The 15,351-nt window shown below is 34.8% G+C and overlaps 1 protein-coding gene across 3 annotated transcripts in view; it reads left to right on the top strand.

The window, feature by feature from the left end:
• Window positions 1–14,740, top strand: part of LOC100647924 (membralin) — a 65,373-nt gene extending 50,633 nt beyond the window's left edge. For all 3 annotated transcript variants that reach the window (XM_003393334.4, XM_012312407.3, XM_048411772.1), the window contains exons 11-13: window positions 2,760–2,859; window positions 9,849–10,197; window positions 12,271–14,740. In XM_003393334.4, the coding sequence (XP_003393382.1) occupies window positions 2,760–2,859; window positions 9,849–10,197; window positions 12,271–12,488 (667 nt within the window). In that variant the 3' untranslated portion in view covers window positions 12,489–14,740. The remainder of the gene's footprint in view (window positions 1–2,759; window positions 2,860–9,848; window positions 10,198–12,270) is intronic.
• Window positions 14,741–15,351: the final 611 nt, after the last annotated feature.

Genomic DNA, 15,351 nt, shown 5'->3' on the forward strand with positions numbered 1-15,351 from the left:
TGCACTCTATCCTCCTATTTTTATGCTTTTCCACTTTTTCTACTTTTTCGGCGCTTACGTTAAAATCGAATTATCCTGTTATGCAAACGTAGAGAATGTATCATCCATTCGGACGAATTTCTCGTTGTCTGGCCAAGGCTATCTGACTGGTAGTATCTACTCAAATATAGTGTCTTTGGTTCATCGACTCTAAACTAATCGATGTTGCGAATTAATATCATAGAGGTAAATTTATTATTAAAATAATAATAAACATGTTATTCTTTCTATATCCGTTACTAAACTATCACTCTGCTTGATATATCCAAAAATATTACTTTTTCAATAAATATGCTTGGGGAAATGAAATACTTCAATTTCTGTAGATATTTCATTACTTCTGCAGAATTATATACGAAAGAAAACTATAAAGGTTTGCACCTGTTATGTTGTGTGATCTAGGTTATATATCCTTGATCTGATTATCTCGATGTACTAGATGTTCGCGTAACTTGCGTACTAAACCGAAAATCGGAACGGACCGGACGCCTAAACTGTATTTTACGACTGACAGCATCGTAAAATGTAATGCAGAATGCTCTTGGACTGTTGCTTGACGTACATAAATTCGCACGATGTAAGATTTTGGCAGAGTTGTACGTTGAGATGGAATCGTTTATGGACAAATAGTCGTTGTTTAAGTAACGACTACCAATGTATTCCAAACATGTGTAAAGTTTAATCTGTTATCACCAATGATAAAGTCAGTGATAAGATCGGCTTGATATTGTATTCTTGCTTCTCTTTTATGCCGCTGATTATTTTATATTTATAAATGATAATATGAAATTTAGCGACCGATGGTTTAAGGATATTTGCTCGTAGCATTTTCGCGTTGTAGTCTATTTTCCTAGGTCTCCGGTACGTTGCATATGATTAATTATAACTATTTAAACTGAATATATTTAATATTCATACAGAACGTCAAATATAATTATGCAACAACTTCGCTACAACGTGGTTATCACGTTATCATTAATATGTAAAATTAGTTACTTCAGGATTAAATTCATCATAAAGTTTTCATGAATACACACCCGAAGCATAATGATAATCGGTTGAATATAACAAACATTTCTGCGTATCGCTTGTCAAGGATTAATGACACATGTCATTTTCGTTAAACTTGGAAAATATCGTAAATGTTCGATATTAGACGTTTCTTTTACTATTTCCTATACGTTTTATAACTTGCTAACGGGAAAGGAAATGTTATGCAAAAATAGCGTTGCATCGCGTAAATTAGTCAGTAGATACATCCCTATCTGTAACGAAATTTTTGGGATCGCGATTTCTGCAGATTTACTAGAAATTTTATGGGTTACCACGGTGCGCTATGGAAAGTTAAAGGAATTTTCAACATAAATGTTAGGAAATTAGTCAGATTATTTATCGAGGGTGTATACGATAACCATTTTTCTTGGCATTTTCCTCGCATGCCACCTCTTCCTCACTTAAGGTTGGTGTTGCACTCTGAACTCCACCCTGAACCGCAAATATTGGCTACCCCGTAACAGCTACTCGTAAAAATCACTTGATTACAACCCCTCCCTTATCACCTCAAGGGCCACCGTAAGATGAGGCGGAAAGTAAAAAAAGTCATCCTACGTCCTTTTTATGATCATTGAGGAAAACACGAAATTTGGCACGAAAAAACTTTCAATATTCTATGGATCAGTGGTTCTCATTCTTTACTAAAAGGTAAGAAATAAATGGAACGTTCTTTGAGTTAGTAAAGTAAGTTAATTGCTCTAATAATGAGTTTATAAATTGCTAGTTACTACGTAAATTTTTCAACAAACAAATTAAAATCTTGTTTCGGACAGTTGCAAGCATTATGAAGAAAAATCTTTGCGACTTTGTTCATCGAACGCGGTAGCACGAAATACCGTAACAAGTAATTAAGTTAGAAGAAGATTAAGAGATAAAATGTTTCTGTGTTTTATTTACCATAAACTAGAGGTGGATTAATTCTTGACGCGATGAGAAAGAACTTTATGATTTTTCGAGACGCGAAATCGGAAAGTTTCGCCGGTTTAAAAATATTTTATTACCGCATGGACGTTAGTAAACGAAATAACCTGTCTATAACGATACAAAAACGTTTCGATAAATTATAATAAATAGATGGTCATTACTTAATAGCTATTAACATTACTACGTAGCTATCTTTACGTGTTTTTATAATATTTCTGCTCTACTGTAACTGCAACGATTACGAATAATATATTTATTAAATCTGATTATTAAATGTTTTCCGCAATCATTCTTCACTGAGTATCACTATTATTAAGTAAATCGTTATTGTTTTAAATGTACTATCAGTTTCTTTTATCTAAACGGCGATGTTGTAAATGATATATTGCTATGTTGTTATTAGAAACTGTTATTTCGTATTTTAATTTTTGACGGAATTTTCGTTTAGTTTTATGTATAAAAATTTAATCATGAGAAAAATTGTAAATGTGGCATTACTTATAATTTTCCAGTCATACTAATGACGTCCCAGATAACGTGCCAGCCTTGATATTTCAATAAGCAGGAACCTGATATGATTTGATCGATAAAGCCTCCATGTTGTTACACGAGTACCGCTATATTGTAAATATCGGGGAATTATATAATCTGTTAAATAACATTGTTGTTGATAGAAATACGATATAATACTTAAAGTAAAACCGCATGCTTTCTTCTTATAGACGAAATAATTTTTGTTTCAGATTTTTTTACCTCTATCACTTCTCCTTCTACGCATATCATTACCGATTTAATGGGCAGTACAGCAGCTTGGCCCTTGTTACATCTTGGCTTTTCATACAGGTAAGTATCTTTTTTGATAAATGGTTGGTGTAAGAATTTTCTTGCATATTATATTGTTCGATGACTATGGAGAGTAGAAATTTACGAAATAATATTCACAGAATAAAAATTATAAAAGTACAATGTTTACATGTAGTAATACAAATTTCTACTGTAATACTATCTTGTTTTAAATTTTCATTCTTATAATATCAATCAATCAATGTTTAGATGTAGACCATAAAAGGCAACCGAAATTTATTAATCACGTCCCACTGTATCTTAAAAATTTAATAATTGACAAACAAAACATGACTTTGTCTCTGGTTCAACATTTCACCTCAAACTTGATCGAGAATGGCTTACAAGTGGATTCGATCTATACTGGTCTATGTAAAGTCTTTGACTCTGCTAGCCATGTAATTCTTATTTTAGAACTTAAATCCCTTGGCTTCAATGTTAACCTATCCTAGCTATACAGTATAGTTACCTCGTTAACAGGCTTCAAATTATTAAATTTAATGAATGCTACTCGAAGCCAATTGCTGTTCTCTTAGATATCCCTCAGGGATCCCATTTTGGTCCGCTAATTTTTATCTTCTCTATAAATGGTATCTCTTCTGTCTTCTTGCACAACAAAATGTTACTTTTTGTCAAGATTTATCGAGTAATTGCGTGTGTGAAAAATGCAACCATCCTGTAGAGGGATCTTGATAGATTTACTTAATAATGCACCAGAAACAGATTAGAAATTAACAATTCCAAACGCAATATAATTCACTTCAATCGTAAACTCGCCTTTACCTATCCATCGTCAACCGCATTCGCGATCGTGGAATATTCTTTTCTAACAACCTTTCTTTTCAAGTTCACTGCCAACAAGTATTGTAATTCATACCTCATACAAAACACTTCACTTTATTTATCGTACCGCTAAATTTTTTCTCAATATTTCTGCACTACGTACGCCGTGCTCCTATAATTCTTTAGTTCGTCCTCATTTTGAACACGTTTATGTTATTTGATCTCTTTAATACAAAAATCAGATTATCCAAATAGAATCAGTATAAGCCAAGTTTCTTAGATTCGCCTCATATTTAACTAATACACCTATGTCTTAGTATTGTCATGATTACGAAACTATTCAATCCCGTCTGAGTTATTGACCGTTGAGCAGCGGCGCACCATAGCATGATCATCTTCCCTAATACCTTACACGAAGTATAAACTTCTACATTTCTCTACTTTCTTTAAATCCGAACCCTATCCAACTAATTACCTCAAATTGTTAAATATTATGTATACATAATTGCTAACTAGTTTTGTAATATTATTGACTTGTTTTGTAAATCTTTAGGTTTTTTCAAACTATCAGCTTGCAACACGGTCCGTAATCATTAATCGCCAATTGTAGTAATATGTAACTAAATGCTTTCTTACCCGTTAATTACAAATAAACACTATTATTATTGTTATTTTATGATTCAACTGATATCGTCGCTTAAGATACATTTTTAAGCAAATAATTTTCTTCATTTCTTCGCAACTCAGTCAATTTTCGGTAGTATATCTTCACTAGCCTTGCTTAACAATTAAAAAGCACAAAGAAAGAATACGATACCAGAGACTTACGTTTATTAGACGTCGTTAATAATTTTTTAAAAGAAAGTAGATTTAGTTAAACAGTTCTAAAATATACCGATTTAACAAGAGAACAATATGAGAATATCTCAAAGTCTAGCATTGCGTGTACTTGGGTAAAATGTTTCTGGATTAAGACGCAAACGAGCAGTCGCCGTGGATGGTAAAATAATCGTAAGCGGTTCCAACAGGAATACAAGTAGAAAGCGCAAGAACACTTGTTCTCGTTAGTACTGAAAACCTGCGCATTAATCAAGAATGCTTTGCGACCTACTTGAGAAGTACTCGGCCAAATAAATATTCCTGGCTAACTTAACAGTGGTGGTCGTTCGAGGTGGTTATCAAAGAACTCTGCACAAACAATGAGCACACGCGTTTAGAAATTATGTCACGGAGTACTTTTCCCCTTTGGCGTCTACCGTCTACCGATCGATCACTCCTTTCTGACATCGATCGTGAATTTCTCAAGAGGGCTGCAAATGTGTTTGCCTTTCAAATTGCTTAGCCCCGGATGTTCGTCGTGCGTGAAAATATGTTTTCTCTCTTGTGCGGTCGAGAGCTTGTTCGATTGGACGTTTGAAGCCGGCTGAATTAAATCGATGAGAACCATAATGACGGGGAACGTTACAGGGTGGATTCGTTTTGATAGATGAGAAAGACTAATTGTGACTCAAATAAGTGTAACCGAATGAACAAAATTTTAGTTACATTTTTTCACATTCATGTTTTATCTAAAGACAGATTTTATGCAAAGTTGATTAAAACTTTGAATCGTTGTTATAATATCTGAATGAAAATACAACAACATTATTAGAAATTAAAAGAGGTGTTATGCAGTCCAGAAGAGTCGTGGTCTATAGTGGTGTATAGTGAGCTATATTGCCGAGTTCTTTTCGCGGTAGATTTAATAATTAGGTGTTCAGAGATAGATTTCCGTCAGTTCGAACGATATAAAACGAAAGACGAATATTTTACAAGGAATTATAGTGGCTTCTGGTGAAAGTTCTGCTATTGACAGTAACGATAGCGAATGAAGAGCCATTGCTTTGCAGTCTAGACCCTGCCATCGCTCAAACTTAAGTTACGTAAACGCGACCAGGACAATGCACCTGACAGTTCAATCAATGAGAATAATTTAATGCCAACTTAGGATTTCAGTGAGCGGGCATAAATACCATTCAGTTCTAGTTTTCTCCTTTACTTTAGTTTTCTCTCTCCTTCTCTCTCTCTCTCTCTCTCTTTTTCTCTCTCCGAATACATTGTACATTGTACATACATCTTTATAACGTTCAGAATCGAGTCCATTTACTCTTGAAAATTTTCAGATATTCGTAATCCTATTTATCCCCACGGATGTTATTTATAATTTTCCTTGCATCTAGCTTGATAATATTTTGCGAAAACAATACCTGTTGTAATAATTAACCAATCAGCTCTATATCGATATACGTTAATAATACAAAATTAATTTGTTATTAAATGTATTTAGTTATATATCTAATCTACATATTCAATCGTATCATAAGATATGTTGTCTTTTGTCAGAAAAAGAGATCATATCTTCGATTAAGAGACTAAGATTTGATTAAGTCTCTGCAATGAGTATGTTTCATTTAGTTTGATTAGATTAGTTCATAAGAACAATGGATGATGAAATTGTCATTATCACCTCGAAATTACTGTTTCTTGGAGATCTGATAAAGAGCGGATTTAACACGAATACAAATGTTTTGCAATTTTTTTTGAAATGTATAACTCAATATTTCGTCATGTTTTTCTACGAATCAGTATTTACTTCGCATCGTATATGTATTAGTCATTCGTAATTGTCTTAATTGTTGATTGCAAATTTCAAGTTTACTGAAGAAATTTTAAATTAAATGAACGATATAGCATACCTTGATAATTGATTTCCTTTCATTATTTTATCGGTAAATGAGAAAGACTAACTATATAGTCGTAAACATTTCGTTTTCGTAAATGAAATTGGTGAATTTTCCAAAAAGTAAATTTTTCAGTACAACAATTATATCCTAGGTAATCTGATTCGATAGCGTATTTTGATAATGCAATGAATCATAATTAGATCATCGCGATGGGCGTATTAACAGTTATTACTCTAATGGCGTTACAATAGCTAGCTGTTGCGTTAATAATTGCGTTCGGTATGTACTGTATATATATTTTGCGTGGAAAAATTAAATACCATTAAAGTGTAATGGAGCGGCTAATTAGCCGATAAAAGATACGAATGAATAACAGATTCGACTGTTATATGCTCACAAAAGGAATATTCATTTTATGACACCATCGCGTATTAAAAGTACGGTGGAATTCGTAATAATCTCGAGCAGATCGCGAATTTACGCGGATAAATGGATATTTTTAGAAGAAAATAATATGGTTGATACACGTAACGGTAAGTCGATCGTATTTAGTTTGATGTATAATTAAATATGTTTAACTAATTAATAAAGAAATATCGTTTTATGAAAAATTATGTGGAACAAATTATAACGCGTTCAAATATTTTCTGTTTTGTTGAATGGTTTAAAAAAAGCCCAAAATTAGTACATTTAAAAGCAATACATAGTCAAGTAGTTATCTGAAATGAATAACGAGACTACGCCAATAAGATAAAAATCAAATCCAATATCTTTGTTCTTAAAAAAAAAAAGAGGAAGAAAAAAGTAAAAAAAGTATTCGTCATTTCTTAATAGCTTTTGTTTCACTTTATAGCCGATAATTAAATCTAATTTACTAATAAATAAATCGATGATTAAATCTAACGTGAAAGTATTTCAAAGTTTTTGTTTCTTTATCTGCAACATATCTAATTTAACAATACCTCTATGAAAAAATGCAAACAAATTTTCGTACGAATATCGCTTGATTCGATGGAGGTAGTTTAATGTAGAATATTAAACTATTTAAATCACATACACTGTATATCGAATACTATTTTAGAGTACATACCTATCTTACTATTCCAAAAATCATTTTTCCAGAAGCGATATTTTTCTCGAGGATTTTCGTATTCGTCTTGGGTTATATTCAATGACCGGTTAATCATCAGGTGATCTAGCTATCGCGAATTTCGATAATATTCCTCGAGCGCTGAAATTAAGTTACTTACTCCTGTCCTAGTCGCGATTAATATCAGCCGATAGTTAAGCGGTGCTCGTTAACAAGAGCAACCAGCCGGCCAAGCAACGATCGGCAATTATTTCCCCGGAACGAGTTTATGAATAGAAGCCAGACCACGGGAAAATTCGAAAACCCGCCGGGCAACAAGACATGATCGGTTAAACCGAATCGTTTTGACTCCTACCTCGCTCTCGCTTATTCTCTCCCTCCCTCCCTCTTTCTCTCTCTCTTATCCTCATCCTCACTCATCCAACCATTCGCTTCTTTTCTATATAGGTGAGAGAATCGGGACGATTAGCCCCGCGGCGTGATTATATGCTGGTCGATATCGATGTCATCGGCGTTGATTATCCAGGAAACGAAAATCCGGTTTCCTCGGTAACGTGTTTCACTCTAGCTATCGTTTTATCCTGGCCATCCTTTTTCCTCGAACCTAACCGATGGCAGCCTGCCTCGGTTCAACTCTATCACTCGCATAGATGTGTTCTTTTTTCTGAAACGATGCAAATTCGTTTCGTTATATCGGACGAATCACCGTGGGTACCATTTCCTTCATGTCGACGACAGGTGCCCGATGTCTCGAGATATCTATTTTCTATATTCAACTTCTCCGCGTTTGTCTCATTCTTCCAATTCTTCTCTTTCTCCGGTTTTCCCCTTCTTTTCTCTCGTCCTTTTCTTCTACTGTTTCGTTTCTCTTAAGTTATCGGTTTACGCGTTTCATTTCGACGTTGCTTCTTTTTGGATCTTCAATCTGGGCCACTTGGAAGAATCTTGGCTACATTTGTATGTCGCTCCGAACGCGAACGTATCGATCAATATCGTTTCGATAATTCGTCGAGAACATGCGAAAATGAAGGATCGAGAGAACATTTGTCTTTGTCCTTTGTTAATTATGGATTAATCCGCGACTGGTATTCCACGAATCGACTTAAAAATTTTTTTGAAAAATTTCAATGATCAGAGCGATATCCACGTAAAATGATATTTAGGACTGTAAAGACTGCATTACCATCTTTGGTAATAGATACTTGAAACTTTATTGTTTCTAAGTTATCAGTAATCTTTGTAAATGTTTTATCGGATCTTGATTAACATGACGTGTTATCTTAACCAACGTGACTTATGGAATCGATCATTCAACTGAAAATGGATATCATTGGGTAGGATAAAAGCGTAGTATTCCAAAGCATAGTACAAGGTAGATAATAGAACTAACCTTAAGGTTTCTTTCTGTCTTGTCACCTGCACAACAGTCGTGTACAACAGATGTTCTAAATATATTTTATCGACAAACATTTCAGAAAAAGTAGCAATTTGTTATTATATAAATTATGATGAATTACGTTACGACGACAAATGTAACTGTTGTCAGATATTTTGTAGAAAGATGGTCGAGTGCATCATAGAATTTTGATATTATTTACCATGTTCAAGAGACAATAATTATTGCGTACTTTCTCAGTTTTATGCCAATTTCGGCCAATCAAGTTTCGTCAATGTTAGCAATGGAGGGTGAATTTCGATGGAGCAAAAATGGCCAATCTTGCTTCATTGTATCAGTAGAAATTTTCTTATTTATTCTACGGTAACAGTGAAATTATTTATACCCCATATACACGCGTGGAATGTTTGTAACTACAGTTGAATAAGGATATTGCGATAGGCGGTGAGTTCGGAAGTATGATGAAGAGGGATAAAGAGAGATGGATGACGCAAAGCTTTCGAAGGGCACGGAGAGAACGAGAGAAACGGTATAGAACAAATTTGGTGAATTTCCATATAAATTTGTTGGGCAGGAGCGACACACACATGCGTGTATCTCGTTGAACAGCCGATATCACGAGGCCGTGTGCCTCGTACCTATATTCTATCTAACACTATTGATAGTGACCGCCACAAATTCACAAACTAAATATCGTAGTTTTAATAAGCCATCAAATCAATGATGTTAAATTTGATTATTAATCGATTATTGAAAACGAAATTCCAGTTGGAAAAATGGACACCGTTTACCGTTTGAAGAAATCTCGTAGGCTTTCTAAGACTTTTTAAATTATCATCTCAATTTTTTGGTCGAGACTTAGAGACATACAATTAGAGTCAGTTATTATAGGGTTATTACAGACTCAGCCTTTATGCAATCTTTTCACAGAAATTTATTAAAAAAGCTGAATAGAAAGTAATCAGTTTATTTATCCACGTTTTTGTACCAATTTTAGCACTCGATGCTATACTTCTTCCATCACTACGAGCTGCCCGTGATCCTACAGCAGGCTCAATTACAGCACCTCCTGTTCCGCAATCATGCACAGCCTGGCATGGCTGATCTTTCACCGGAACAACCTTCGCCTAGTCTAAATCGGGCACTGACTAGCACAGAAGCAACACCTGAACCTTCACCAGCACGAGAGTCAGCAGGTGTCATAGAACCTGAACCGACACAAGAAACATCATCGACCAGTCCAGCGCCAGCTGAGTCGAATTCGACCGCTTCCGTTGTTCATTTAGAGGAACGAGTCGAAATCACAATAGCAACCCCTTCGTCCACCGAAGAACAAAATAACAAAGGTAAATAACGAAGGTAGAAGTAGATGATAATTTAGATATATCATTTTGTGTTCCTTTGTAATGTACGAGTAGAAATGGCAAACCATGTAAGCGCAGAAGCGGATATTTTCGATAAAAACAGAAAACGTATTTCCATTAATTCTACCACTTACATAGTTCCTCACCTCGACCTTTCACACACCACCTTTGATTTTCATTTGTTGTTCCGAGATCGTGTGCTTAACGCATGCATGTATACTGCTAAAACTATGCGATTTGAAACATTATACAACGTTGAAAGTGCATTCTGTAGCTCCTGCTACAGTTAGTTGTCACTTCAGGAATCGTTTGTATCATTCAGCATACGGCACCTTATGATCATGTATCAATTCGCACTGATGCTTTGCACCAATTAGTTTCCCCCCTTTTAATTCTATTTATCATGTTTCTCCGTGATTCGAGCAGTCCATAATTCTCTCAACGAGTGAAATGGATTCATAGAATAGTATTTGTACTTATATAATTTATATATTTCTGTTGCAAATAATTCATCGTGAAATAATGAATATGGTAGAATATTTTACAGTCACTGTGATTAATAATATTTATATATATATATATATATATATATATATATATATATAATATAATATGTAATACATAATATATGATATATGATATACGATATACGATATACGATATACGATATATGACATACGATATATGATATATGATGTATAATATATGATATATGATATATAATATATAATATGGAATATATAATATGGAATATATAATATATAATATATAATATATAATATATAATATATAATATATAATATATAATATATAATATATAATATATAATATATAATATATAATATATAATATATAATATATAATATATAATATATAATATATAATATATAATATATAATATATAATATATATAATAATAAAATAAAGCAAGACATAAGGGAAAACGATTATCAAGCTAGCTACTTTAGATGCGACTTTAGATTGCAAAGTGGTTCTTATCTTCCTTCTCTTCTATCAGAAACGAACAGTTGTACGTATTTCGATTCTTCCATAATTTTTCCATTAAATTATATTAAAATTACTGATATAATGATTTGTATGTAACACACATTTTATGGAACAAAAATACCTATTTTTGTTTCCGAATCCTGACTGAGAATGATTTTACTGAGTGAATGTAAATTCGTAAAAATACCTTGGTCACATTTCATTGATCCGCCATGTAATATTAATTTTCATAAAAGACACTTTGTAGTTGGATGTTTGTTTTTACAACTCGCTCATTATCATAGTCGGATAACGCTGCTGTTTGATACGCTCACATAGAACGACAAAATATTTTTTTATCTTCTTCGTTATTCATTTATTTTCGTACCCATGCGTCTCTCTTAATTCTATCCAATTTACGTAAATAAACTGATGATGAAAGTATAAGCAAAGTTACGAATAAAACGAATAATTCCTACCTTAGTAAGGTATTGATCAATTCGAATACTAACTTGAACGAATATACAATTGTGTGAACAAACGATAGCAATTATCAGCACGTTATCTGTTGATCAAATTTTCATTCTTTCCAATTATGTATTAGTAAATAATGTTTGTAGAAAACCTATTCCTATGCTATAAAATTTTACGCACAATGGCAACACAGGAGGCATGACAATTCATGACCAAATACTTGGGTCTTCCATAAAAGAACAATTTTTAAGCTATATATATGTATATCGTCCACATAAATCATCATACTGGTACTAACGATCATGGCAAATCTTGCATCGTTTATAGGAAATATATTCATATTCAGATTATTCGGGACACGAATACTCAAAGGGTTAATTAGACCTAGCATGTCAAGAATGTTTCACGCCCGCTGCCACGCTTACTTAAATGTATCACCGTGTTTTTCCATTCATCTTGATCCCAGCTCGTCACGGTTCTACTGCCTAATTACTCACTTAATTTCGTTTTCCAATCTTCCCATGGCTTTTTGTATGCATCGCTTCTCCCAGTATCGTTACACCGGGATCTGCTGAACATTGCTTTGAATCTTAGCGACAGAGAATCTCACGGAGTCAACAGCTTCGAACACTAGCGCGGAGGCGAGCACGCAACCGAAAATAGAGGAGGTGGGGGTATCTAGGAACGCTGCTTCCTCCTCGAAGATCGGAGACAATGGATCATCCACCGATACCTCTACATCGGAAGGGTTCGAGGTGATCGAGGCTACAGAGACGACGCGTAAGGAAACGACATCCTGTCAGGACAAGTAGAGAAACGTTAAAACGCCTCGAGCCATGCCAATTGCATAGTCAGGATAGTCCAGGAGAAGAGGTTGGCATTTCAGCGCGGCAGCATCTGCGAATAGATCGTCTTGGAACCGAAGACCTCGAGGTTTGCTGACAATTGAAATCGAGGAGAAGAGATCGTATCGTTCAACATGGACCATACATGGCCGGGATAATACGTCTATTTTCGAACAGTTCGATATCCAAGTATCTTGAAAAAGGGCTCATACTTCAGTCAGAGATAGAAACAAATAGATACATAGATAGAAAGATAGATAGATAGATGGAGAGAGGGGGGGGGGAGGTGAGAGCACAGGGAGAGTATTTTGACGCCAGTTGGTGGTCAGGTGTTAGGTTTTAACGAGTAACTAGGGATTGGAGGATCGGGACGTGAAACGGGATAACTAGTGACTGAATCTCGTCGTAGTACAGGGCCAGATCCCGTGAAATATATTTATATTCCCTTTCCTGGAAGGTTAACGTATGCAGTATATCGTGTCCCCGAGGTCAGAGAGGAAAGCGAAAAAATGGAAGCGCGAGAAACGAGTTCGAGATTTTATTATTATAACATGTGTGGAATATGAAGAGCACAGAGGAAAGGAATAATAGATCATGAAAATATAAATGAATAAAATAGAATTTTTTATTGAGATCTAAAGGAAAAACGAATCTTTCCGTTGCCGCGAGTATACGCTTATACGCGCCTTCTTGTATCGTAGATACTTGCATTATCGTGGATTCGTGTAATATCATTCGCATTGAAAATTTTAAAAGATGAAGAGTTTGTAGTATTCGATTGATTGAATTTGAAACATACGATTTTTATTTATTGTTCTTTTTCTCGGGCGACGACGATTATATGTATCTAACGACATCGCGAGAATAGCGAGACTACAGTTCCTGGGCGCAACAAGTTGGAGTGCCTTCGGTGAATATTCCTTCCTTTCCTTTGTTCGCTTGTTTCGCGATACGTAAAAAGAGATTTCTTCTTCGTGGACGGATTTTGATAACGTCATAATACGTTGAACAATGGACAAACTTGTGGAAACAGGATTCAAATTTTTCGCCGTGTATTTCGCGAGATGAATCGCTGAAATTTTCATTACGATTTTTCAACGAGTCAAAGACTCATTCCTGCATGCACTTTCTTTCTGAGCTTCGCACGTTTGTATATTAAACTCGAGGAACCATCGATGATTTGGTTTTTGTTGAAATTTCATTCGATCGATCTGTGATTTCTGGTAATCTACAAAAAAAACCGTTTCGAATCTCTCTACGGATAACGCCGTTGTACAGAGCGAAGTCAGATGCAATTCGTATCTCGCAGCAAGTTCTCCAATATCGTTATCTTTAGGTCTTAGTTAATTAAGGGGATTGTAGTACGCTAGATATGTGTCGGTGTTGTGCGAAACATTAACATTCTTTTACGTACTGTAACGTTATACACAAGTTTATGATTAGGGGAACACGAAACGAAGAAAAAGGAGTGTAGATTAATAAGAACGTCAGTGAAAATATCTTCTACTTTGTCGATGTAAAGTTTCCATGTTGTCTCGTTGTTATTAAGAAAAAGCTTACAATGGCTGGTCAGCGTGAAAGAAACCTTATTGTACCATACATCCGACATGAAACGTTGTTGTAGCGATCGCAGGTACCCTTATGTCGCGTGTATTAGATAATAAATTTTTCTTTTATTTTGTCTTCTTTCTACTTAATTCGACAAGCGTTTCTGATGTGAATGAGCATGATTTTTTAGCGTGAGTACAAGGATCGAACACCGATTTTTGGAGCAATCAATTTTAATCGATAGTGGTCATAATATGTAAGGATTAATTGGTGACAGAACTTGTTAAGAGATACTTAAGTGCACATATATACATATATTTATTCTTTACTATAAACGTTCTTCTATCGTATATATGTAAATTTATCATGAAAGAAAAAGGATGTGTTCGTGGCGTTTGAGCACTGTACATTTCCGTATAAAGGACGACGAAAGATGTTCTAAGGGGATTGTAAAGTAAAAAGAAAAAAAGGGGGAACATGAATGTCGTTCATCGTTTTAAGCGGTTTTAAATTCAATGCGTCTATGTAAAATATTTTCCTAAACTTACGACATAAGAATTTGTTTTTTGTTTGGTTGTACATAATAGCTATTGCGCTATAATTATTACTATTATAATTATAATACTGCTGCTCTTACTGGTATATTACAAATAAACTTAAAGGTGTTGCAATTTAGTGTTGTCGTACCTAAATCCAGATCTTCTCTCTGAATGTATTTAATCCAGTAGTATATTTGACATGTACTTTTTCGAGAGCGAGGCTTCACATGTAAAAATATTTGGTTGTAACACGCGCCCTGTCACGCTCTGTATATTAAACGTCTTACATTATTTTAATTATTTGATCAGACTATTAAAAATGCCTTTCTATACGAATTCGAGGTAAGATTACGGATTATCTATCCTATCATAAAAAGTCGGTGAGATGACTTGATAAAGGTTGGGAAACACTGATGCAGTTGGTCGTTCCAGCCAGGTTGTATCGTTCTGTTTGTCGGATACCTCTGGCCACGGAGGAAGCCTCAGACGACGCGACGGTCCTGAGGCGAAACACGGAAAATGCAAAATTTAAAAGAGATTCCCGTGAAATTGGAATTGATTGTTCAAGCGAGACAGCGACGGGGTGAGCCAGCTACTAGCTGGAAGTTGAATCCTGTCAAAGTCGCGGACTTCCGGATGGGGAGGAAAGAAGCGTGGAAACGCCGAAATAGACAAATAGATAGCGAGTGTACTTTGGAGAGAATCAAACAGGTGGCGTGGCGGAAGCCGAAGAAGACGATCAG

The sequence above is a fragment of the Bombus terrestris genome, chromosome 14 (genome assembly GCF_910591885.1).
Source record: "Bombus terrestris chromosome 14, iyBomTerr1.2, whole genome shotgun sequence".
In the NCBI taxonomy this organism is placed as follows: Eukaryota; Metazoa; Arthropoda; class Insecta; order Hymenoptera; family Apidae; genus Bombus; species Bombus terrestris.